This window comes from Eurypyga helias, unplaced genomic scaffold, assembly GCF_000690775.1.
Source record: "Eurypyga helias isolate BGI_N326 unplaced genomic scaffold, ASM69077v1 scaffold21510, whole genome shotgun sequence".
In the NCBI taxonomy this organism is placed as follows: domain Eukaryota; kingdom Metazoa; phylum Chordata; class Aves; order Eurypygiformes; family Eurypygidae; genus Eurypyga; species Eurypyga helias.
Genome location: NW_010227992.1, coordinates 12931 through 39381, shown reverse-complemented (window position 1 = coordinate 39381; position 26451 = coordinate 12931). Strand labels below are relative to the sequence as shown.

At 53.1% G+C, this 26451-nt stretch overlaps 1 protein-coding gene across 1 annotated transcript in view; it reads left to right on the top strand.

Moving 5' to 3' along the window:
• The window catches only part of ADORA1 (adenosine A1 receptor), a 25776-nt gene extending 188 nt beyond the window's left edge, over nucleotides 1-25588 (top strand). The window contains 2 exon segments of the mRNA XM_010158163.1: nucleotides 1-173; nucleotides 24772-25588. The exon segment at nucleotides 1-173 is cut by the window's left edge and continues 12 nt beyond it. Coding sequence (XP_010156465.1) covers nucleotides 1-173; nucleotides 24772-25405 — 807 coding nt within the window. The 3' untranslated portion in view covers nucleotides 25406-25588.
• The last annotated feature ends 863 nt before the right edge of the window (nucleotides 25589-26451 follow it).

Below are 26451 nucleotides of genomic sequence, written 5' to 3'. Positions count from 1 at the left end.
GCTGTGGGAGCCCTGGTCATCCCGCTGGCCATCATCATCAACATCGGGCCACAGACGGAGTTTTACAGCTGCCTCATGGTGGCCTGTCCCGTCCTCATTCTCACCGAGAGCTCCATCCTGGCGCTTCTGGCCATTGCTGTGGATCGATACCTGCGGGTGAAGATTCCTGTCAGGTAGGAAAACGCGTTAGGATGGGCTCTGTGGTGGCTGTTGCAGGGGTTAACAGGGAGCAAGGATGCCCCAAACTCTTGCAGAGGCACTGGGACAAAGGTCTTCTCCTTGTTGCCAGCCAGGGAACATCTGCAGCAGTAATCGGGACAGGCTGGGCTGGGGAAGGTCCCAGAACCTCTGGCAGCTTCACCTGGGGGTTCAAGGGAGTGCTGGGTGTGCAGGCAGAGACAGCATGGAGGCAGCTGGCAGGCAGGGTGCCCGTGTCCGGGACAAAGTATGTCCCACTGCACGGGGGAGAGCACCAGTGGGTGCTTCAGGGAATGGAAAGGGGATGATAGATTTGTCATTAACCCAGGTTTTCCCTTGCTATGGGGAGTCCGGGAGCCCAGGGGCGATAACCTGCTCGCTCATGGACATGTGGGATGCAGCTCTGGAGTTTTGAGGGACCAAAGGTGACAGCTGGCATGTGTCATGGAGTAGGCTCACCGAGGACAGACTATGGGGTGCCCCACAAATTTCTCTTCTCCCTCTTTTTTCTCTTCTCATTGTCTGTATCTGCTGTCAAAACCAAGCCCATAGCAAGTACTGTGGGGCATAGGGGGATGAACTGTATTTGAACTCAGCTGTTCCACGAGGGGACACTTAGCCGCTTCCTGGCCAGCTCCCTCCCCACCAATGCAGTGCTGCGGCCCCTGGGGCTGGGGGGAGGCAGCCGTGGGGCTGGGGTGTCTGGAAGGAAATGTGACCCCAGCACTGGTGTCACTCAAGTGCAGCCCATGCATCCCACCTCAGCCCCCCTCTGTGCAGTCACTGTTGCTGGTCCCCCTTGCTATGTTCGAGGACATGCCCGGGCTGCAGAGACACCTTTCCAGGGCTTGTCGGCTCCGGGAAGGCTCATGCTGCTGCAAGCGTTGCTGGAAAACTCAGCCCAGCCAGGAATGCTGAGCACACACCCAGCTCGTGTCACCCCACTGACCCCTTTGCAGTTCAGACACATGCTCCTGCCCATTTGCAGGAAGGGTCCGCGACCCTTCATCAGCACAAAGACCCCCCCCAAAAGGGACCCAGTGCCCTTGTATTAGGTGCTGCCCAGCTGCTCTAAAACCCTTCCTAGGGCAGGAATCACCTTTCTGCACAGGGACAGGAGGCACCTGCGTCGGGATCAACTGACTGCTCCGGAGTGCTCGGTGTCCTCAGATCCACTGGATCAGGCCAGAGATCTGTTGCTTTGGGTTTTTTTGGCTGCTTGGTGAAGGAGTGTAAGGCAGAGGCATAGGATAAAAACACAGCCCCTGCCCACACCCTCACTGCTACACAATTTCGCAGGCTGTTCCCGACTTCCTCCCCAAGTGTGATTTCCCCCCCGCTCCCCAGCCTGAAAAATCTTCGTCTTCCAGCCCGTCGGTGTAACCAAAGTGATTCTCACCCTGTCATTGCTCTCAGTGCTTTTTTTGTTCCTCCTGCATCCACTGTGCCATGGGGATGGGTGCAGGGGTGTGAGGGCTGCACCTTCACACATAGCAGTGCTGCCTAGCTCTCATCTGTCATTTATCATAGAATCACGGAATGGTTTGGGTTGGAAGGGACTTTAAAGATCATCTAGTTCCAACCCCCCTGCCATGGGCAGGGACACCTTCCACTAGACCAGGTTGCTCCAAGCCTCATCCAGCCTAGCCTTGGACACTTCCAGGGATGGGGCATCCACAGCTTCTCTGGGCAACCTGTCCCCGTGCCTCCCCACCCTCTCTGTGAAGACCTTCTTCCTGATATCTAATCCAAACCTCCCCACTTTCAATTTAAACCCATTATCCCTTGTCCTGTCACTACAGACCCTTGTAAAAAGTCACCCCCAGCTTCCTTGTAGCCCCTTCAAGTACTGGAAGGCTGCAATAAGGTCTTTCTGGAGCCTCCTCTTGTCCAGATTGTCTTATCTGACAATCCCAGTCTTTCTTCCTCCCTTGCTGCCTCCGAAAATCACATGGGCCTTTCTGGAGAGATTTCTGCCCTTAGCCCAGGAGCTTTCCTGGGAGCAGTATTAAGTTAGAGTCACCTTTGCTGTGTAAGAACCCCTGTGCTGCATTTTACTCATGCAGTATCAACTCGAAATTTTGTCATCCTGTTATTTGCTGGAGCACATAATGAGCACATAATGAGATTTTCTTCTGACTGTTTCTAGCCTACTTTAATAGTAAAAGGCTTCATAGACCAAACAAGAAGGGTTTGGCTTCACCAGGTCTCCCATTCACTCATCCCTGGATGTTTCCTTCTTTCCCTGCCATGAATTGCTGGCTGTTGGCAAATGCAGTGATTTCAGGTGATTTTTGTGCCCTACACACAGCAGTAGCAAAATAACACTGTAGATTGCAAATAGGACAGAAAACACCACAAAAGAATACTCCCTGAATATGAAATGACTCAGGTTTCTCCCAACTTGTTGCTAGATGCTAAAAGATGATACTGAAAACATTTTTACAGCACTGACAGCTCGAATCAGGGCTTCATGGTGTTGCTCCTCACTGTGACACCGAAGCCACCAGTGTGCAAATTGGTGCTGGGTGCTGAGAACCTGCGACATCTCAGCAGGACTCGGGTCCCCAGCAGGGCTTGTGTGGCCACTCGTGCCTGGGAGACCTCAGGGAGAGCTGTTCATATCCCTGGGCAGCTGTGGCATCCCTCGGAGATTTGCAGGCAGGTGGGGAGTGATGCAGAGGGATCTCTGCCTCAGCCACATCTCTGGGACAGCCAGGAGACGGAGCAGGGACATCCCCTCTGGCACACGGATGGCCAGCACTGAGCAGGGAAGGGACAGGGGCAGCAGACAGCATGCATGTCACAGCTCGATCCCATGCCAGAGAAGGTCTCCAGATAAGCCTGGTATGGGATGGATGCTTGCCAGCGTGACGCACACATGGCCTGGCATGGCCGAGGGGATCTTGTGGGCTGTTGTGCATGGGGATCCCCCATATCCCCGGCCCCACTGTCTGCTCACAGGCAGCCCTGTCTCTGCTGAGGCTTGGGGAGAGCGGGAAGGGAAATGCATTTCATAGAGGCAGCCGACAGGGACTGGGAACAAGGAGAGAGGCCCCGTGCATCCCTGCTCCATCCTCATGCCAACCGCCCCACAAATGTTGTCTCCACTCCAGGGGTCCCCAGCGAGTCACCACTTGCATTTCAGGTTCCAAGAAGGGGTGCACAAGGGTTTCTACGTCCCTGTCATGTACTGGCCAACGCGAGGGAGAAGGCAACGGGACTGTTGGCTGGGAAGGGTTGTCTGAAGGAGAAGCAAAGTCACCACTGGACTTTCCAGGCTTTCTATTTAATTAGGTAGAGCAGGGACTGGAAGCGCAGCTTGGCAGGGAGAGAGAAACACAGTGCATCACTGCCTGTCTCCGGCTCCTGGCTGCTGAGCTAGGGGGAACAACCTACAAGTTTTCTCCTCTTCCAGCAAATATGTGGACCCATCCTCTGCCCGTGGACCCAGCCGGAGAGCAATCCCTGGGGAAGACGGGGAACTTTGCTGTCCTGTGGATGGGTGTTTGCTAGGAGCATCTTGAGCAAATGGTGCCCTGAGACATTTGTAAAGTGTCTTGGGATGGCAGCAAAAGCTGCCCAAGTGGCATCCAATGCTCTGTCTCAGGTATCCTCCTTGGCTCCCACGGTCATGTTTCCCATGGATACAGAAACACTGAGGAATGTGGGCTACTCATGTAAGGTGGAGGCAGATTCGTAGAGGTCTTGCATGGCTCTGAGTTGTCATCACCTTTCTCCTGCTCTCAGAGGCAAACCAGGGCATGCCCTGTGCCCCCAACATGATCAGGAGAGTGTGATATCCAACCAAACCCTCTCCCTGTGCCCCAAACCCCTGGGTAACACCCATCCCCGCTGCTGGGGTCTGGAGGAGGCTGCCTTCCCCCAGTGGGCCTTTTCTTGACTATGGAGGGATGCGAGAGCATCGCTTGGGTTGAGCAGGCTGGAGCAGAGGGTACCATGCTCCCCAGCCTCCACAGGAACCACTAGAAACAGCTGGAAACCACCTAAAATAGGTTTGCTGCCTTCACACTGGTGGAGAAGCTCACATCTCCCCTCTTGCATCCTTCCTCCCAGCCTGGCGGCAAGGAATGACCCCCGTCCTGTCATCCCCCCACCCAGGCACAGCAGGGACCCCAAGCCCAGCCCAAACTTCCCGCTTGCACACTCAGGGAAGATGAAACGAGTTCAAAGGGAGGGGAAGCAGCCAGCCGGGGGTGTCCGGCAGGAACTGGCCCCTCAGCATCCCGGCGGCTGGCGGCAGGATGCTGGGGGGGACAGTGCCGAAGGGATGTTTGTGAGGGGATGCAGCTCCTTTGGCGCCAGCCTCCGCTCCAAGGCTGACTTGGAGGCCCCCGGCTCCACTCTGAGCTGCTGTGTTGGGTTTTTCGGAGAGGGCTGTGGCAGAATGAGTCAGCTGAACCACAGCCCCTTGGTGGCTGGGGGCTGGATGCACAGATGCAGCCTGGTCCCACCTCGAGGTTTTGTTGAGGGTCCTACCCCTGGACCACCAATTCTTTCCTCATAAGCTTTGAAACATATGCCAGGAAGAGAAATCCTGGACAAATCTGTTGGTACTGAGAGTCCTTGGACATGAGGACTCTCACTGCATGGCAGGGACCCCCACCCTCTGTGCCACTCCCCAGCCCTGCCCTTCCTACCCTGCAGCATCCTGAGGAGCATCCCGCTGGGGCGAGCTGCATTTTGTGTTGCTGAAGGGTTTGAATGCGCACGTGAGGCTGCGGAGCCATGGAAATTGGACCAAATAGGGCTGCAGATTGCTAGGAAAGGGGAGTGCAGGAGGCTGGGGTGCAGCAGCAGCAGCAGACCCCAGGGTAAAGCAGGTTCTGCAGGAGGCTCTGCAGACAGCGCTGGTACTCTTTGCTCTTTCAAAAGTGCCTTGTCCTGAGCCTTAGGAGATAAAACAGCTCAAGGATGGCAGGAGCATCCCTTGGCCTTGGACTGCAGTGCCTGCAAGCCAGGAGGCAAGAAGACGTGCAGGTAGCCTGTGAGCCTTTGCATGGACCTGCTGGTAGAAGGGGGAAGGGTTCTCCCCTTGACCTCCCTGTTTTTCAGCTGCTGCCTGAGCTCAGGCTCTTGCTGGGATTGGAGCGCTCTTTCCCCTTCTCTCCAGGCCTGCCAAGGGCCACAGGCATGGGGCCAGCTGGGGCTAGGTCACAGGGAAGCCTAGAAAGTCTTATTACCCTCAGCCAGCTGGGTCGTGGAGCAGGGCACACGTCCAAGATGGTTTTCCCCCCTTCCCTCCACTGACAGTTCATGAAGGGCCTTGGCAGGAGAGCGATGGACACCCAGCATCCATGAGAGAGGGGATGAGGAAGACATCAGGATGAGACCCTGCTTTGGCCCAAAATCCCAGGCACCTAAGGGCCCATGGGAAATCTTTCCAGCACTCCCAACACTACATGCCAGGAAACTTCCCTAGGCACTTGGGCTCTGAGACCCAGCAGATGTGTCCAGGATGGAGATGGAGAGGTTTCAGACCAGGCTGGGATAAGTGGTGGCCCCAGTGCCTGTAGGACCTGGGGATGGTGCCCACCAAAATGGGGAGCGGTCAAAATTCAGAAGCAATTTTTCAGGCTGGCATGAGAGTTTCAACCCAGAGCAATAGGATGAAATTAAGAAAAGGAAATGTATGTCACCTCTGAGGGCAATCTGCCGGCCAGGTGATGTGTTCCATATGTCCCCAGGCAGGCAAGGGTGACTGGGGATGTCTGTAGCCAACCTGGCCAAAACAGCAGACAATAAACAAGGACAGCAGCAAGTGATCCTGCCCAGGCAGGCAAGTGAATAAGCCAAACCATGGCTCTTCTGGGGCTTATTTTTAAATTCAGAGGAAACATTTCTTAAGTGTCCAGGTGACGCGGCACCGGGAGCACGAGCTTGGAGGGCTGCAGGGGGACTCCTGTGCCCAGGAGCTCATCAAGGTTTCTTTCAAACTCCATTAGTCAATGGAAAGATGCCATCCATCCTTACAATGTGAAAGCAGATTGAAGTTCCAAGGAAAATGCTCCCATTTTTACTAAAACAGAGAAATGTTGGGATCTGGCAGGTCTTCACAGTTGCCTCTTTTGTTTCTTCCCTTGCTGCCCTCTGCCAGGTATAATTTTAGCAAACAAGCATGATCTACGGAGACCTTAATCCCCAAGAAACAGGCAGATCTGAACCAAGGATGGAGAATAAAAGGCAGAAATCACAGTCCAGGGAGGTTTGCTGGGTACTTTGGGCTGTTTCCAAACTGCAGTTTCCAGCACCAGCTCAGCGTGTGGGTGCTAAATCAGAGCAACCATTTCACACCGAGCACTGCTCAAACCAGATCCGGGGTGCACAGCTGTGCCAGGAGCTCAATTCTGGTATCACCAAAATACTCGGAGCCTTGGAAATGGGAAAACATTTACCAACAGGTTATATTGGTCTTGAAATCCTGGTAAATACCCAGGTGAGCTGGTTTTCAGCATGAGGCTCTGATCTGCAGAGTAATTTTCAGCTAAGAGCATGCTAAGTCAGAGATCAAAGCCACAAGGACTCTTCCCTCAGTGAGGAGACGTCTGGATTAGGCTCACACAGCTGCTGCAGCAGCATCACGAGATGCTTGCCAACAGATGCAAAATCAGGTCACTCGAAAAAGCTCCAGACGCTGCCATGCCAGCCAGAGGGAAGCGACTTGGGCTGTAAGCAGTGTCCCCCAGCTCCTGGGCTGTTAGGGAAAATGCTGGGGTTTGCGGGTGTCCCCTTCCTTGGGGTGCAGTGAGACTCTGACCATGGGATGTTCCGTTCTCAGTAGCACAGAGGGAAGGGGAGAAAAGCATTACCACCAGCATTTTGTGCAGGGATGCTCTGAACTAGCTGATATCTGAGGTTATTCCCAAATTTTCTGGATGAAAAGAGCAAGGTGAGATGTGTGGCCTCCAGAGACCCTGGGCAGGTTCCTGGGCAGCGGCACCCCTTCTCATCCCAGCCCTTCTCCTGTATCTCTGAGCAGGGCAGGACGTGTTCCCGGTGCTGGGTAATCTGCCCTGGGTGTCATTTCGCCCTGACCCCGTTAGCTGTGAGTTGACATCTGTCCCCTCAGCAGTGCTTACGCCTGCCTGCATTTTGCTGCAGGGTAACAAATGAAAACCAGCTCCTTCTTGCTGGTCTTTGCCTGCTACACCCAAAAATCATGCTCTGGGAATATTTTAATTGATTTTCTTTCCACATTTCTACTGATTTGCGGGTTGAAGCATTGACCTTTGACAATGCATCACCAGTAAATGTGAAGGTATGTTTCCAGTAAGGGCAATAGCACATTTGAAGACAGGGAAACTGAGGCACAGAGAAGCACTATGGCTCACTCAGGGTGACCCCACCAGGTGGGAATGGAGGCTTGTGCACAGCAGGTATGGAAGCTGTGATATGCCAGGACAACCTGGCCTTTCTGTCCATGCACTGTGCAGGGGTCAGCTGGTCTCACGTCATGACTGTGCCCAGGGCACGCAGCAGCCGGGCTCCTCCATAGCCCCAGCCCACGCCATGGTGAACTGTGGGGGAATAACTCGATGAAATGAGGTTATCCAGGAGGGTATCCTCCTGGTCTGCAGGTCCCAGGTCTGCAGAGCCTGGAGTCAAGCATGCCAGAAGTCACTCTTGTCAGCAGTCGGATCTAATTGGAAGTGACAGCATCTCCATCCCTCAAGAGAGAGTCAAAAGAGACCACGACACATCTGTAGGGATGATGCCCTCAGTGAGGGGACTCCTGCCCACGAATTCATCCTGCAGGGAACACAGACATCAAGCCAGGTGGAGATGGGCAGACGGAACACAGCAAGGGCCCATAGCAGTGATTCAGGTGTGTTGGGGACCATCACCCTGAGGACCGACTCTACAAAGGAGGCAGATGTGACACTAGCCAACTTGCATTTCTTTATCCCAGTGATGTAAACTGATCGTAAGGTCCTCACTGAGCAAAAGGTGAGGAGCGCCAACAGCCAGGGCCACCCGGACATGGTGGGATGGACAGTGAGGTGTCTGACGTGAGTACGGTGAGGAGCCTCACTGCAGGCAAAGGGTAGGATAGTCCATCAGACACATGGTGGAGCAGCAGAGCCCCCAAAACACCTGGGAACACCCAGACAGACAATCACACTTCCAGCAATACCACGGAGTACTTCAGAGATGGTTTTTGCATTTTCTGGAGTGTTGGGGGTGTTTCCAAGGGCACTGGGTTGGTGGAGGTGATGGTGGTGCTCGCTGGGCTTGGTGTCCAGGGCTTTCCAAGGACCCTGTGCAGCTTCTGGCAATAAGATGTGAGAAACACCCTACAGAATGAGGCTCTGCCAGAGCAAAAACTGCTGATTCGGCCCGCCCAGTCCCCGCCAGCTCAGCCTGGCCCTGCAGGCAGCGTGTCAGGAGTGAGTCAGGACCTGCTTACCATGGTGTGTGCCATCACCGCAGCCATCCGGTGCTGGGACTGTCTCAGGGCATGCCAGAGCCCTTTGATGGGAGGTCCTAGGTCTTCCCCCACCCATGAGATTGGAGAATGTTACTCCTTCAGTGGGAAGTGTCATCATCACTCAGTCTTTACAGTAACGATCCCACCTCCACTCCATGCTGGATAGAGCAGGTGCTAGAGCAGAAATAAGTGACTTAGGGGGTCAGGGCTGGGTGTCACTCCTCTGCCTCAGACCCAACAACAAGCCCCTCCCCAGCGATTGGCTCTGGAGCCGCAGGCTGGTCTCTGTGCCATTGCTGAGCCCTTGGCACTTGCATGTGGCATCTGTCTTGCTCTGACCAGACGTATGCCATGCGGCCACCAACAGCCAAGCCACTCGCAGCTCCTTTGGCACCCCAGGGCGCACCATAGCATGCTTTTTTTAGTCCCTTCGCACTATTAGAATAAGCTTAACAGTCTTGAAATTGCTAGGTTGACTGTTGACCAGAAAGGGATTTTTGCCATGAGCTTGGATGGGAGACAGCTGGGACAAGGCCCACCAGATTCTGTTTTCAAAGTCTGATCAGGAGGGACCCCCAGACCCACAGCTGCAATTTGCAGTAAGTGCGGCCAGACCCAACGCGATCTCCTGTCTAGGACATCTCAAAGCAGCTTTTACCCAAACACAAGGGATGTGGGGATGTGCTCCAGAGGGACCCACCCAGCTGGGTGGCCTGGGACCTGAAAGTCCCTGGGCCTTCAAGGCAGAGCAGGCAGGGCTGGGCAGGAATGGGGACCACGGAGCCACTGCATCAAATGGTCATGCTTGAAATCAGCCTGATAGAGACTCATGGGAATGACACATCCCAGGGAGTCACAGCACAAGCCTCGACATGGAGAGGGTGTTTGGTGGGGCTGGTTGGAGCAGACATGTGGAAGTCAAGAAGGGTCTGAAATTCAGAAAGTCAGTGTCTTGGCAGGTCTATATTCTGGTGTGGAGGCAGTGGAGGGATAGAAAGGTCACTGCAACACAGAAGAATGGGAAAAAGGAGGAAAACATGGATGAAGCAATGTCATGAAATGACCTGGGAGATGAGTTTCTGTGTGACACACATGGGAATCATTTCAGAGTGGAAAGAAACTGATGGGCTGGAAGAACACCTCTGGCTGGAGCAAGGACAGGGAATAAACCCTGCAGGGTCCTGCCCACAGGGGTGTGAGGGAAGCCTAGACTCAGGTCATGGGGAGTTGTGGTCCCTGCAGACAGCGGGACATGGAGCAGGGCGGAGACCATGCGGGCGAGAGACTCCTGGGAGGGATGGGGACAGCTTTAGAGGCTTATCCCTTTGGGGACAACAGCACCATCTCAGAGCCTGGGGAAATGACAGACAGCAGATCTGAGCTGCTATGAACAGCATTGGTTTATCCTGGAGATAAATTAGTGATTTTTACAAAGTGATCGTGTAAGGTTTAGCAGGGATGGATGAAGGAGCTGAGGGCTGCGGAGAACCCAGTGTGTAGGCTGCCATCCTGGAGATAAATTAGTGATTTTTTCAAAGTGATCATGTAAGGTTTAGCAGGGATAGATGAAGGAGCTGAGGGCTGCAGAAAACCCAGTGTGTAGGCTGCAGATGGCTTGGGAGGGGTGGTCCCAGGGAGCTAGTCCTTTTGTGACACATCTCATCCAAGGTGACATGAACTTGCAAGCCCATGAAATGGGAAACTAGCTGACCCAGAGGCTGTCAGGCTCCTGGCAGGGTGATGCCTTGTCTGGCAGCACGGCTGCCCAGCTGCCGGGGCAGGCACACGGCTCTTACGCAGGATGCCCAGTTGCAAGAAAGAGCAATTGATGCTCTCCAAGGCGGCCACAAAAACGTCCCACAGCCAGAGAGGTATTCTGCAGAATAGCAATGAGCTGAGCACCCCCTGCTCTGCCATCACCCAGCCCCACTGCCCTGCTACTGGTCACGTAGCTGCCTTTCCAACAGGAGGGCAGCTGAACAGGCAGGTCTGGGTATTAAGGAGGCATCATGGTGATACCATCACCGGGAGAGTATAAAGTCCAAGAGGTTGAGATCCTCCTTCCTATAGAGCACAGGCAGTAATTGCCTATGGGCTAAAGGCCAGATGGGAGATGGGGAGCAAATAGGGAAGAAAGGACCATTTCTGGGGATGTAGGTCAGTGAAGAGCAGGATCACACTGGAAAGTTTTGTAATCTGTGTTTGCCCTTCACAGCACCAAGCAGAGGGGCACAGCAGCTCCTCCTTACGACCTTGACCCATCTCTTGCTGCCTTTTCCATCCTTCCCCCCCATCCCTTCCTTGCTTGTGTTTTGCTGCCAGCACTGAGCCCCTGACCATGTTCAGCAGCCATCAGTCTTGGGCAGTTTGGCTGGATTTTTGTTCAGAACAAAAATTCCTGTTAACTAAAAGGGAGCTGGAGGAGGAAAGGCGTTTGTTCCCCACTCCCTGTCTGCCTCACCAGCCTCTGTCCATGCTGTCCCTGAGACTGGCTGTGGTGGTTTTGCACGCAGAGCCGTGGGTACCAGTGCAAGCAGGACCTCAGGGACCCAGGCAGGGAGGTGACATCTCCCAGTCCCAGACCCTGCCTGGGGTGGCAATAACTCCTCAAAGGAGGGTGAGAGCACAGAAAGCCAGGACATTGCTGGCATGGCTGGCTCTGGGCCATTTCTCTCCCTACATCCAGAAACCAGGATGATTTTTCTTGGCCTCCTTCAAATAAGGGAATTGCCAACTCCTGGCACTGGGGATGCTTTCTCATTGAACTCACTTCATCTTGCTTCACTTGGCATGTCATAGTCCCCTCACCACGACTCAGTTTCCCCATCTGTTCATACAGGGAATGATGCTACAAACTCTCCAAAAGCACCAAGGGGCCGATGCTGAGAAATGCTGTCTCAGGCACAGCCATCATTAGCACAGTCTTACAGGCTAAATTACTTCTTTTTCTTATCTGCACTGGTAGCAACACTCAGTGACTTAAACCTGGTAACATGCAAAAACGACACACTCATTTTTCTCAGTGTTAACGGATCTGCCTGCAGCACGGAGGAGCTGAGGCTGGGAGAGAGCTCAGAGCACAGCCAGCATCCAGATGGACATGGCAAAGCCTGTGCAGAGCCTGGCGGACGCTCATGTGGGTGCAGGCGAGAGGGGTTTATTTTAAGGGAGATCGTTCCCCACGTTCGGATCTACACAGGTGCTCAGAGGTGTCTGTTTGCTCAAAGAGAGCTCAAGGGGCTCTGATACCAGCAGCCACCCCCGCTTTTATACCCTCCTGACGCTCGCAGCGTCAGCCACGCCGTTGGCCACCCTCCATAGGGCCATCCCCTGCCCTAAGGGACACAGCCCCAGCAAAGCACCTCCATTTCCAGCAGCCTGGGGACCCTCTTGCAGCACCGTATGTCCCTTGTGCACCAGGGAAGGGGGGTGCTGGGTCCCTCACAGGCTTCACGGGGACCAGCACAGTCCTGGTGCTTGGGGAGGAGTTGGTCCTGGTGTGCCATGCATCCTTCATCTCCATGCCCGGCACCAGCCAGGCTGCCTGGACAGGCTCCGGCTATGTCTGCCCGTTGTTCCTTGCCCGGATTTTACTGCCAGAGTGATTAGGAAGATGCACAGGGTGTAACTTATTGCCCAGCTGATGCATTTCGCTGCAATTCCTGGTCTTGCGTCTCAGCTCTTTCTCTCCACCAACCTGATAGTAACACTGAGCTGCTTCTTTCCAGGCAACAAGGTCAATCAGTTTTCCTCCAAGGGAATAAATAATCTTCTAAATCTGAAAGATGAAACAGAGTTTAAATAATAAACTTCAGGCCTGCTTTGCCTTTGCAGTTTTTATTTGTTTTCCTGGCGAAAGATTGATTCTCTGCTGTGAGGGAACATCTGATTGCGGTGTTAACTGGAGCCTTCACTTTCAATTTGGCATTTCATTTGGCTGATCAAGATATGTATATCTGCACTGGAGAGATTCATCCCAACGTAAATAACTTAATGGCTTGACACATATGTACTCTGATCCTCACTCATCCCATTTTTACGGTGTTGTGGAGAGGTGAATAACACAGGTTTTACTCAAGTTTTGTGACAAGTTGTGTTTGGACAGAAGTTGGAAGTCAACTATAGCATGAAATGGCGTCTCCAAAATTATTTTCACTAATTGAAAGTACATATAGCCAACTCAAAAGAATTAGTTCAACTGCTTTTTGCATCTGAAATTGATCTTTTAATCAGGGAAAATATGCCTTGGACAGAAGAGGCTGAACTGGTTGTTTTGGGTTACCGTGTCCTCTGAGGTTTAGAAACAGTAGATCTCATTGGCACTCCTAATTCTCATTTAGACATTGGGCGGAAAGCAACCTCCCTCATTTTATGAGCTCCCAGCCAATTTTTCAGTCTTGAATGTACTAATCTTTGAACTGGGCTAAGTGCAAGAAGGGAAATGTTCCCCTTACAGCAATAAATTGTGCTGTGAGGATCCTGGACAGCAGTCACAAGTTGTAGCCTAAGAAACTGAGGAGTGCAGTTGTTGACTGTAAAATCAGGAGTCAGGTTAGCAAATAGAAGTGTAAAACCCAAGAAATTAAAAGGCAGCTGATACTAATCTCTTGTTCCGGCTGTAATTTAGGATATGTCTTTTTCTGAAGAGTCCTTCTGCATTGGAGAGATAAAGACCCACCTCAGCCCTGCTTCATAGCTGGGTTAATGCCTCAACAGGAGATGCTATCTCCAGTTTCCTGCCTCCCATTCATCCAAGAAGCAGAGCACAATGTCCTGTCAAATGCAGATGAAAAGCCAACAGCAGGTCTCAAAGACCCCTCTTATTTCCCTTCCAGTTGGGATCTCTGATTTGCTCCTGCTTTTTAATGGCGCTCAGTGCTTTTCAGACTCACGAGGTTGGAGGTCTCCTCTGGGTACTGATTTGTCCTTTGATTTAGCAGCGCTCACAGAGCATGGTGGTAACAGGCAGGGAAGGATGGTGGCACTGGGCAGCCCGTCCTGGTGCTGTACAGGTAGTATGAGGTGCTTCCTTAGCCGGCATCTTCCTCCTAGCATGGCCAGCTTTCTGCAAGCCACAGCGTTTTGTGGGATGGGGTGTGAGCCATAACAGCTCTCGGAGCCCAGTCACACCAGGCATTTTATATCTGCTGTCTCTCTTCCACTTCTCATAAAGCCCACATTTGGCATTTTACATGTTTTTTAGAGCTTGCTTTCTTCATCCTCCCTACTTCCCTCTCCCTTCTGCATTTTGGGGGTTGACTTTGAGAGTCCTCATTTCAAAAAGGTTTTTTTTGCATAAAGAGCAAAAATATGCAGTGCACAGAAAAATTCAGCTACAATACAAACAGTAATTGAAAAAACACTGCTTTTATCCAGCAAAGTCCTGGATTTACACTGAAGGTAGCCAAAGCTGCCTTTTATTCCTTCTCCTTCATACTGCACAAGTACATCGCCCTGACTTCTGTAATCACACGGTGACATGCAGAGACACACAGGACCAGCTGCTGAGCCACGCCTGGGTAATCAGCTCCCAGCTAATCACCACGGCAGGCGCAAGGCTGATGTGTGAGAGCCACTGAGGTGGCCAGATCCACAGGGCGACGGTCCAGCATGGTGGGGGTGGGTGACCCAAGACTTCTGGCCAAGCACATCAATCCCCCAACCATGACGTTGGGTGAGAAACACTTCCAGCACACTGTCCAGAGCGGGATGCATGTTGGTTTTTAGTGTCTCCCGCTGAAACCTTGCCCTTCAGAAACAGTCTTCTGCTGGAGGTGGGGTTGTTCCCAGCATAACAGAGGCTCAACCATGTGATGGGGGCGTGTGTGACCCACCTCAGACTCAGACCCGAACTCCTCTCCAAGGACATATTCGCACACCCAATTTCTGGTTTTGACAACGAAACTGTTTAGGTGCTAAAAATGTCCAGTAAATTTATTTCATGGGGTTAGCACAGATAACAAGTCCATCATGCCCATCACACTGTCCAGCAGTGTGTAGCCAGCTTTCATAATTTCACCCTCATCTCTTAGGGACTGGACTATGTGTCCTAATCCCCAAAAGTCCTGATACTGCAGAAGACTCTCAACTTCTGATCCTTTTCTCATCTAAAGCAGCATTTCTCATGCTTTGCATTGCAGAGAAATGCTGAAGAATGCTCCTGTCTGAAACCAGGAGCCAAAACCCAAGAACATCACATTTTTTCCCCCTATTTCTGAGATTCCACAGCTTGTTTTATGATTGCAAGTAGTGTTAAATCATTTCACTCTCATCTACCCCAGGGTCCTGGAGGGAGAAGCCAGTGGTCCAGAAAAATCCTGGAGGGCTGTGACCACACATGGTGGAGCTGGGAGGGAGCCCTGAGGCTGCCTGTGTGTGGGAGACCAAATCTTTCTTCTTAGCCCGTCAGGAAGCAGGCAGCAAATCTGTAGTTCAGTACAACTTGTACCCCATTGAACAGGGACACCAGGAAAACCCCACAACTGTCACACAGCATCAGGAGGGTGACACATCCGGAGCATGAACACCTCAGCGTGGGTACTCAGTGCCCTTGAGTGCATTCGGTGCTGCATTAGGTGGTCTCACAACTCCCTTTGGGGCATGGAGGGTCTGCCTGGGGTTAGAGGGCAGCACTCCCTGATCAGCACATGTGAAATCATAATTTTCATGAGGCATCAAATGCCCTGGGTGTCCCCAGCCACCTGCTTAACCTCCACCCACATGTGGGATAAGGGGGCTGAGCACCAGGTGAGTGGTGCTTGCCAAGAATTGCTGCTCACGCAGTGACAGAGCCCTTGAATGTGTCAGGATCCAGCCACTGGCTGTTTGACAACAGTTTGGAAACAAGTTTAACTTCATGTGCACGAAGTATTTGTATTTGCTGCTGGGGTGAAGATACTGCTGGAACGATGTGAGAGAAATGGACTTTCTCACTGAGTAGTGACGACGACATGCACTCCTTTGCCATCTTTGGACAACAGCAGCATCTCCTCCACACCCAGAACACAGCCTGAAGGGCAAGGACATGTGTGAGGTCCCCATGCTTTCTATCCTCACCTCCCGTGATCTCCACCCCCCCTGTGCTCCCCCTTCCCCTGTCACAATAGGAGCCACTGGTACGCCCAAGAAGAAGCCGTCGGCACTGGTCCATGGTGGAGCTACCATGGAGGTTACTCATGTCCCACCTCTGAGAGGAGGACAACTGGGGAAGTGATCTGAAAGAAGCTCTGCAGTTACTGGAAGCCTGTGGTTTGTTCCCAAAGATGGGTTGTGATTCATCGCCAGAGCCCAGAGAGTCCAGTGGCATAGACATCTGGAACGAAGCAGGCTGCAGAGACCCAGCCAGCAGCTACTTCTCCATCAAGGCCAGGAGCAGCCCCAGGAGGGGTGCTCAATTGCTTGGCAATGAACTCATCCAGGCTGCTGTGATGTTCATAGAATCCCAGAATGGTTTGGGTTGGAAGGGACCTTAAAGACCATCTAGTTCCACCCCCCCTGCCATGGGCAGGGACGCCTTGCACTAGACCAGGTTGCTCAAAGCCACATCCAGCCTGGCCTTGGACACTTCCAGGGATGGGGCATCCACAGCTTCTCTGGGCAACCTGTCCCAGTGCCTACCCCCCCTCTCCGGGAAGAATTCCTTCCTGCTATCTAATCCAAACCTCCCCACTTTCAATTTAAACCCGTTACCCCTTGTCCTGTCACTACAGGCCCTTGGAAAAATTCCCCCCCAGCTTCCTTGTAGCCCCTTCAAGTAGTGGAAAGTGCTATAAGATCTCCCTGGAGCCTTCTCTGCTCCAGGCTGAACAAGCCCAACTCTCCCAGCCTGTCCCCATAGGAGAGGTGCTCCAGCCCTCTGAGCATCTCCGTGGCCTCCTCTGGACTCGCTCCAAGTGGTCAATATCCTTCTGATGTTGAGGGCTCCACAGCTGGACGCAGCACTCCAGGTGGGGTCTCACCAGAGCAGAGTACAGGGGCAGAATCCCCTCCCTCGACCTGCTGGCCACGCTGCTCTGGATCCAGCCCAGGATACGGTTGGCTTTCTGGGCTGCCAGCACACACGGCTGGCTCATGTCCAGCTTTTCACCCCCCAGTACCCCCAAGTCCTTCTCCTCAGGGCTACTCTTGACCCACTGTCCACCCAGCCTGTGCTTGTGCTGGGATTGCCCCGACCCCGGTGCAGGACCTTGCACTTGGCCTTGTTGAGCTCCATGAGGTTGGCTGCTTCTAACATCCCAGGACCAGAGACGTGGCAAGGGTTGTGTTTCTGTCTCTCCAGGAAGATTTAACTCAAACCTCTTGTTGGAACCCAAAATATGTCAGGTTTAGACTACAAAAGCAGGTGGCCAGTGTGGGCATGTGTGTGGGTATTGGGGAACAGGGAAACAAGCCCTTGAAGCAGCCTTGTGAGGCTGTGGGTGATGCTGCCCCACTGGAGATGCCAGGCTCAAGGGGGGCCGAGGACGATGTGTGCTTTGAGGCTCAGTCCCACCATGGCTGGTGGCATCAAGAGAGCAGCAAGATGGGGGGATGTGTCTGACCTCTGTGTCCAGGCCATGGCCCGCTGGAGCTTGGGGAGGACTCCTCTTCCCACACTTGTAGCCATCCGCTAAATGAACATCCCTGATGGACTGTCATGTCATATTGCCAGTCTGGGGTGAAGATACCCTGGCAAAGCCTGGCTGCTCAGTAGAAGCATCATTCCTCACTTCCAGGCATTTTAGCCCATTAAGTCCTTTACTACCTTATTTCCTCTTCTTTCTAGGGTGACCTTTGTGTCCCTAGGGCTGCTTTTGGATATGCACAGATCCCTCTGCATTTCTCAGTGATCCCAGGGTGCCTCCAAGGTCCTGGAGAGGTGTGTCAGGTGAGGTTGAACCCTCACCAAGGCAGCAGCATCTCCCCAGACTGTCTGGCATTTAGGGGGGCTGCAAATGGTCCAGGTCCCTGCACAACCTGCCCTAAAAAAGCTCAAAGCACACAATGTCCTCTTTCCAAACAGCTTCCTTGCTGTTTGCTGGAGCTGTGGCCAACTCCAGCTTCACCCACCGCTAAACGAAGCACTCACCAAAGCCCTGGGGACGCTGCATCTCAGTGTGTGGGGACCAGTCAATTTTGGCAGGATGTATTTGTTCTCATAAGCCTCATAATCACCCTTGCCTTTATCCATTAAAGAATTACTGGCTATTAAAAGCAGTTAGAAACATTCAGTGGACTTGCCAGCTGCTTCACCCAGCTGTAGCTGCTTGTGCTTTGCAGTCACTTGTTGCAGAGTAATTTCTACACAGAAAGATACCATTTTAGGGTGGTAAGACCAAACCCTGGACACAGACTGGACCAGGAGGAACTTTAGTGGGATGCACACAACCCAGTGTACTGGTGTATCTGTACACCCCAATGCACATGCTTTCAGCCTCTCTCATGGTGGTTTTGGACCAGGTTTACATTAAGCTGCCTCATGGTGTGGTGCCATCTCCTCTTGCTGCAGTGGAGACCCGAAGTGTTTTGGGTGCAGAGATTCTCAGAGAAGAGGGTTGGACATGCCCAGCTTCTCTCTCTGCTGAGCCTGGGGTTCCAGGTCACTGAGTGTGGGCTTAGAAGGGTGCCAGCTGCTTGTAGAGCTGATGCCAAGCAGAAAGGACACTGTAGTGAGAAAATCCATCTCTGACTCTCGGTGGGGGAGTCCCAGCCCTGCTCTGCCCCTCTGCAGGGTGCTGCTCCAGCTGCGGTGGCAGCTCTGGTCTCTGAAATCACAGCTCCTTGCACACACAGGGCCTCGCAGCAGCTTAGCAGGGAGGACCTGGCACCTGCTGGAGGCATTCACTCAGGAGCCCCTCGCAGATTCCCAGTGTCGGGCCTCCTGCGCCCACCCCTTCTTGCAGCACACAGCTCAGGGAGCACTGAGCACCCTTCTCCCATGGTTCTTTGGGCTGTTCCGGTGTGTGCTCCAGACTGGGATAGCTGGTGGTGAGGGGAGCAGGGCAGCCCCTGACCCAGGTTCTGTCTCGATGGGTGTCCGATAGGTTCTAGGAGATTTGGGGTGCACTCTCATCCATGTGAGTGGTGGGTAAAAGGTGTCTAGCCCCATCCATGCCTCACCTGCTGTGGGAACCCACTGCACCCCCACCAAAAGTGGACCTGCTGAAAACCCAACGTTGTCTACACCCCACTGTCCCCTCCAGCTGAGGTCTGGCTCACCTTGAGCAAACAGACATGGGTAAGGTGACAGGCGGGGATTTTCCTCCTCATCTTTTAAATCAGTTTCTCGAGGTCTCACAAGGAGTCTGAGGCCAGGACAGTGGAAACCACCTTGCTGCAACCACCTCTCACCATGTCCCCTCTTGTCCATGGGCCTCCCAGCACTTCACAGGCTTCTCCCACAGCTCAAATTTCTTGCAGACCAACCAACCAGAGGTGCTGAGAGGGGGCAGTGCATAGGGCACCTTGGATCCTCCCCATCTCTTTGGAGCACTAGGCAGTGCCTCTGCTAGGTCATCCGTGTCAGGCTGGAAGTCCTGTGCTGGAGGCCACTGGGCTGTTTTGGGGCCGGACAGGCTCTCCATCAGCAACGAGCACCAATGTTCTTGCTGCAGAAGGACGCACTTTTCTGACTCACCTGGAAGACTCTCCATGGGGTTTGGACCAGTTTTTTACACCTTTAGATGCCAGTTGGCATCTGACAAAAAGCAGGTCTGGGATTTTGGGATCAACGCAGTTCCCCATGCATCTCAGAGGAGATGCCAGTAGGATCAGTGTCCTCCTTTCTGAGCATTTGTCCTGGAGAACTCCATCCAGCTGCTAGATTTGGCTGATGCTGGTTGATATCCGTCCCTCCCAAGGCCACCACTCACATGGCCACGAACACACCTGCTGTCACAAGCCCACGTTGCTTCTGAAGTGGAAAACCAGAAGTGACGTTACCATGAGAGCAACATGTTGGAATGGTGTCGGCACCCGTCCGCCCAGGAGATGTTTTCTCACCTCACCTTCACGGTTGTGGCATTGCCACTCGTCACCCCCATCCTGGCTGTGAGCGTTGCCGAGATGACGCAGGAGGGTGTGAAAAAAGCCCATGGTGGGAGCCATCCAACAGCTCCGGCTGTGCGGAGCCATCACCAGCGTTGCAGTTGTTGGATTGATGTTGTGGGGAGTCTGAAGGGCAGAGCGGCTGGTGTTTGACCCCGGAGAGCTGCAAAGCTCCCAGCTGTCAGTCACACAGGAGTCATGTGAACACGTAGGGGAGACACTCAAATGATGCAAACACATTGGTGCTAAGACATTTAAGCCAATGCTGAGACAAGTTAATACACCAAAAATCCTTGAAAACCTTCAAGATTTTGAACTTAGGGTTTTTTTAAGTAAATGAAGCCCAACAGAGAACTGAAGGGAAGGAGGAAAATAACCAAGACAGGAGACTGAAGAAGGAATAAACTTTTCACATCCAGGGTGACAGAGTAGCTATGATCAGGGTTCCTCTGTCACGCAATGGCCCAGCCCTGAGCTGTGGCTGAAATTGCCTCTCACAGAACCCGATGTCACTTGCATATTTCAGCTTCACATTTCTCAGCAGCTTTGAACACCATCAGCTAAGTTTTCCCACCCAGCGGCCCCCAGGACACTGAAAGATTTGACGCAAAGATACAGCCAGGAAAAAGGACCAGAACCCCAAATCCTTTGGGATCAAAGCACTTTTGTCTAGAGATTTTCAATTAGATCAGGACATGCTCTGGCTGCTTTTCCTTGCTGCATTCATAATGCAGATGAACTTCATGTCAGCTTGGCCTCTTTTCCTCCTACCACGTTGGCTCCAGCTTCATTTCATTAGCAATGGCCTGCCCTCATTAGTGAATTAATTCCTCAGGAATTGCACTGCCATAAACCCTACCAGAGCAAGGACCAGCGAAGCCGCATCTTGGGACTGTCTGGATGACTGCGAGTATTTTCTGGGCAAAAAGGATATTCACAGAAAGACTGAAAAATAAACAAATTTTATTAAAACCAGACCTGGAATCTTTGAAACTTTTTCAATCAAACCAAGAAGAAATGTTTTGTGAGTGTTAGATTTGGGTTGACGTGTTTGGAGATCTAAGAAATGAGTCCTCATCTCTCTCAAGGTCCAGACCCTGAGATAAAAGTCAAACCAATAGAAAAGCAATGAATATGCCACTGCGCATTTCTTTTCACGTTTGTCCCCCATGGGGGGCAGATGGCCATGGGGGCTCTGACCATGCAGTGCCAGACACCTGAAGAGCAGGTCCGGGACTGAGCTGGGCTCCTTTGGCTGCAGAGGAGAGGGATGCAGAGGAGAGGTCTGGCCACATCAAGAGGTGAGGGAAGAAGTTGAATCCAGCCTGGGAATGACGAGGGGAAAGGAGGACAGAGAGTGTCCTTGGGGTGACGGCCCAGGGAGCATTTGATGATCTCCTGGAGAAGAGGGGCCTCAGCATTTCCCCCGGTAACTCCGCTCTGAAGAAACTTTGTTTGACTGCGATATCTCCTGGCGCATCCCGTTACGAGCCAGCACCTCTCCCTGGAGGACCCTGCTCCATGTCTCCCCATTAGCTCTGCACAGCCCCTGGGGACAATTTGTCTGCCTCCGCCTCCAACCATCACTTTTTGTGCTTCCTCTGGGGATGCAAACAGCACTCCATTGATAATTGATATTATGTCTCTTCACATTATTTTCCAAACCCTCTTGTTCCACAGCAAACCAAAGCTCCTGCCCATCCGTGAGGCTGGATGGTCGCTGTGCTCCCTCCAGGCTCCTTTCTCCTGGCTTTGGCAGGACATTCAGGAGTACTTGGGGCGATGCCCATCTCTGTGGGAAAGGGATGTTGCAAAAACCAGCAGTGAGGGAGGGCGGGAGGAAAATCTAGCAATTATGGTCAGGCTCAAAACCTCACGGGCAGAGGAAACAAACCCAAATTGTATGATGATGGTGGTGACTATTATCTTGGATGTTTTAGTCACAGCTGTTAATAAAAATAATAGTAGTAATAAAATTGCAATGATGCTAGAAATTGTTCCGATGCTGATGATAATAATAAGATTATTTATTAATTGTGAGCCATTATCAGCATTTTCTAGTGTTTCTGTCTCCCAGCCCCTTCTCAAACTCCAGCCCTACCATATTAATGCAAAATGAGGTAAATGAGAAAGGCTTTTTCTTCATGGCATGACCAAGGCAGAAGCACAGGACCAGCAAAGACTGTCCCTGACCCCTCTGCTAATTTCCCTCCACCAAACATCCTGTGCCATGGGGCTGAGTGTTAGGTGGGATCTTGCATTTCCCTCCTTTACTGGCATTTGCAGCCTTCAGAGTAGCTGAGCCCCAGGATAGCTGTACGGCCAGATGCTGTGGGGTGGACATCCGAGGAACCCAAAGTCATTTTATGGTTTTTGTCATCCTCCATGTAGGGCTGCGGGGGACAGTGGGCACCCATGAGCCCCTCGGAGCATGTTTCTCTGCAGGGTGTTGCAGCTGCCTCTGCCCTTGGCTTGTTGCTTGAAGGAGCAAAGGGAACAAAAGCCCCAGCTCCAAATGCTGCTGATTTCTATGTATTTTTCGGGTCCAGCCATGGCTCCTGTGACTGTGATGCACATGTGCGGGGGGGTGCACGGACAGGCTTTGCTCTCAGCTGCCAGCTGCTTCCGCAGTGCCAAGCTTAAACCTCGCAGCGGACGTGAAGAGAGGAGGGGGGTGAGCCAGGTCCTGACGTCCCAGCTGCTGTGTGTATCAGGCCAGGGATGTGCAGGGGAGAGTGGGGATGGATGTGCAGCGAGGAGGGATGGATGTGGATCGTGGCAGAGAGATGGATGTGCAGTGAGGTAGGGGCATCCGTGCAAGGCAGAGAGGGATGGATGCTCAGTGGAGAGACGGGTGTGTGTTAACAGAGGATGGATGTGTATTGCGAAGGGATGGATGTGCAGTGCAGAGGTGGGAGGAATGTGCACTGAAGTGGGGAGGCGAATGGGCAGCTGGCAGTGCGTGGGGCAGTTGCTGTGCTATGTGAGTGTGTGTTATACAATCTGGACCACGCGAGCTTGCATGCACCCATGGACCTGAGGTCTGCATGACCTCCACAGCTGTCCTGATAGTCATCTGCAACAACACACAATGTTGTGGAGCTGCAGGGGGCCAGGGCTGTTGGAGCTGCCCCCCCTGCAGCCGTTCTCCATCCCCTCTGCCTTGGCTGCAAGGGTGAACACTGAATCCTCTGATCCAGCCCCGGTTTGTGGCTAACAGCAGGGACTCAGTGCTCACACTGTCCCCTGAGCTCCCCCAACTCAGGGATGCAGGAAGGAGGAGAAGTGTTGGATGCTCTGGGAGCAGATCCGTGCCTGGGTGCTGGCTGCAAGCCCCGGGAGGGTGATGGGGGCAATCGTGGAACTGCTGTGGCTCAGCAGCCTCGTCCTTCCCTCGATTACTGTGGCACAGCTCCACAGGGCAGGGAGCACCCGGGATTGCAGTGCATTCAGCAAAATCAGTAGAAGACCCCCGTGGGAGGGGAGATGGGACACAGCCTTGTCTTACAGGGATTGCAAAAAGGGCAGGATCTAGGGCAGGGGGTGCTGCTGTTATTTGTAGTGTCTCCCCTCCGGAGATGCTTGAGCCTCGAGTGGGTTGTGGGAGTGGGGTGTCACATCTGGAAGAGCACATCAGCACTCCCCAAGGACCTGTTATCAGTGACATGGGGTGCACAGGCCAGCACACAGCCCCATGAGAGCCTCCAGTATCTCTCTGCCACCCTCTGCTCCCATGGGACCTGCGTTCCCTTCACTTGTCCCACAGCACTGGTGCACTCCCACCACCCCTCACCCTCCCTGTGCCCTGGCTCTCCCTGCCCCGCACCTTTCTCAGGGTCTCCTGCCCTCTCTCCTCCCAACAAGGAATAAATCACAGAGACTCCAGCCTCTGCTCTCAGAGGAAACAGCAGCCTGCAGTGCCACCTCCTTCCCACGGGACTTGGCTGCCTCCAGGATGCTGGGAATCTTTCATCAGACTAGAGGGCTCCATTCAGGATCAGTGGCTCTGGTCCCTCTGGACTCCTGGGGACCAATGTCCCTACCTCCATTCTGCACCCTTCATGCCCCCACCCTGACACTTTGCCCATGAGATGGGTCTTGAGAAAAGACCTTCAAGGAGGAGGGAGAGTTTGGGACCTTGTCTGCTTTAAAAATCCCCCAAATTCTCAAATTTTTCCACCTGCAGACATGCAGCAAGAGCTCTGGGCACCAGGATGAAGATCCAGGTTCACATAGTCCACATGGTCCCCACAGCCGGGTTAACACTGGCATCACCAAAAGCAGTAACACTTGGGCTGCAAATCCTCTCAGCCTCCAAGAAGAAGCTTTCCTTTGAGCACCGAAGGGAAAAATCGATCTAGCAGCCTTCACTTCCTGCTTGGAGATCTCTGGAGAGATGAGCCCAGCCCTGGCATGCTCCCCAGTGGCATCAGGGGGGGAGAAGAGCCCAGCCATCCCTTGGCACCAGCCCATAAGGAAAAGAGGGTTTTGTCGATCGACCCAGCGCATTAGGAAATGAAACAGGCTGTGCCCAGAAGCTTCCCCAAGGGTCCATTATCATTGTTGGATCCTTCCTCCAGCCTGGCAGGTCCCAGGGGAAGCTTTTGCTGGTGATTTCCTCCCCCAGTGCAGGGGGAATTGTCTGGGACAGGGTGCCGGTAGGGCGGGTGCAGGGAGACAATGCAGGGGGGACAGAAAGCATTACCCCTACTTGGGTGCTCAGAAGTAAGGTGGGCTGCCAGAGCAACATGAAACCCCCACAGATACGGGGGTTGGACATGCAGGCACGCTCCAGGTTACTATTGCATTTCTTGGCTTGGCATCAACCCCCAGATCTCCAGGATCTGGTCTGAGGTCTCTGCCCATCCCTGGGGCTGGGGCGGGTGGTGGGAGACGGTGAGGTTCCACAGGGCACAGGCAGAGAAACCAGTGCATTAACACATCTATCGGGATAGGCTGTTGTTGATTGCCAAAGAAGGGAGTGAGGAGCATCATGCCATCTCAGTGTGGGCTCTGCCACCCCACGCAGAGCAGTCAATCCCCAGGCAGGGCATCCCGCTGTGTTTAACTCTTTCCTGCCATTGCTGTCTCTTCCACAGGTATAAGAGTGTGGTGACTCCCCAGCGGGCAGCGGTGGCCATTGCTTGCTGTTGGATTGTCTCCTTTCTGGTGGGACTCACCCCTATGTTTGGCTGGAACAACCTGAACAAGATGCGGAGGACTCAGGAGCTCAACGCCAGCCACACAGAATTTGTCATCAAGTGCCAGTTTGAGACGGTCATCAGCATGGAGTACATGGTGTACTTCAATTTCTTCGTTTGGGTCCTGCCTCCCCTCCTGCTGATGCTGCTCATCTACCTGGAAGTCTTCAACCTCATCCGCAAACAACTCAACAAGAAGGTCTCCTCCAGCTCCAACGACCCCCAGAAGTATTATGGGAAGGAGCTGAAGATCGCCAAGTCGTTAGCACTGGTTCTCTTCCTCTTTGCGCTCAGCTGGCTCCCTCTGCACATCCTCAACTGCATCACCTTGTTCTGCCCATCCTGCGAGACGCCGCACATCCTCACCTACATTGCCATCTTCCTCACCCATGGCAACTCAGCCATGAACCCCATCGTCTACGCCTTCAGGATCAAGAAGTTCCGGACAGCTTTCCTGCAGATCTGGAACCAGTACTTCTGTTGCAAAACCAACAAAAATGCCAGCACCACCACGGCTGAGCCGGGCAACTAGGAGCTGGGGGAGAGCAGAGGAGGGTCCTCCATGCTGCCCCTGCTGCCAGGGGAAGGTCTGGTGAGGACCTGGGAGGGCTGGATTCACCAGCCCTGTGCAATCTGAACAGCCATGTCCTCCAGCTGCCCAGGGGGTTATTTATTCACAAGCATCGTACTGTTTTGATATTGTAGCCTGCACTGTTCCTTTTTTTTTTTCTTGTTTGTTTTTGTTATTTTTTAAGGGTTGCCAAGTATTTAAGGAGAAATTGTACAGACAAAGGCACAGTTTATCTTCATGCAAATAAAATAAAATTATAAAAAACACCCAGGAGGTCCTCTGCCGTTGATGGAGACCTCTGGCTTCTTGGATTGTGGCAGTCAGTGATGCTGAGGACACGTCATGCTCTCGCCCTCATATCCATGGACCCATGGGGGTACCTGTTCACTGGGACAAATGATTGTCCTGGTGGGAATGAAGCTGTTAAGGACCAGGGGAGACCAGGGTAATGTGATTTCTGCAGCTCTGAAGGTGGGAAATTTCACGCCCTTTCTTTCCCTTCCATAACCATGGAGAGGTGAGGTGGGCTGGGACATGGAAGAGATAGGAAAAGGCACCCCATGGCAGCAACCACACAGTGATGAACCCACCATCCCCATGGAGCAAAGGGTCAGTCTGTGATTCCCAATGCTACCAAAGAGGGGAAAGGAACCCCCCAGAGTACATTCAGCAAGAGGTACACTTTGCTGCCCCAATGTCTCCCCATGGACCCCAGCATCATCCACCACCTCTGTGAGCTGCACCCAGGGGGCCTGGTCCCCACCCAAGTGTCTTTTCTCCTCTTTTACTCTGGCTTTGAATCGTTTTTCCCTCTTTTTCTCCTGCCTGTTTTCTTGTGCAAAGCAGAGACAAGTCTCTCCCAGCTCCTGTTTGTCTCATGTCTCTCTCCACTCCCTACCACCCACCCTGTGCAGCCAAACCTTTTGATCCAAACTTTGTGGGTTAATGCAGCCACCTCCATGTCCCAGGGGAGCGCAGAGAGACCTGTGCCCATCTGGAGGTGAGTG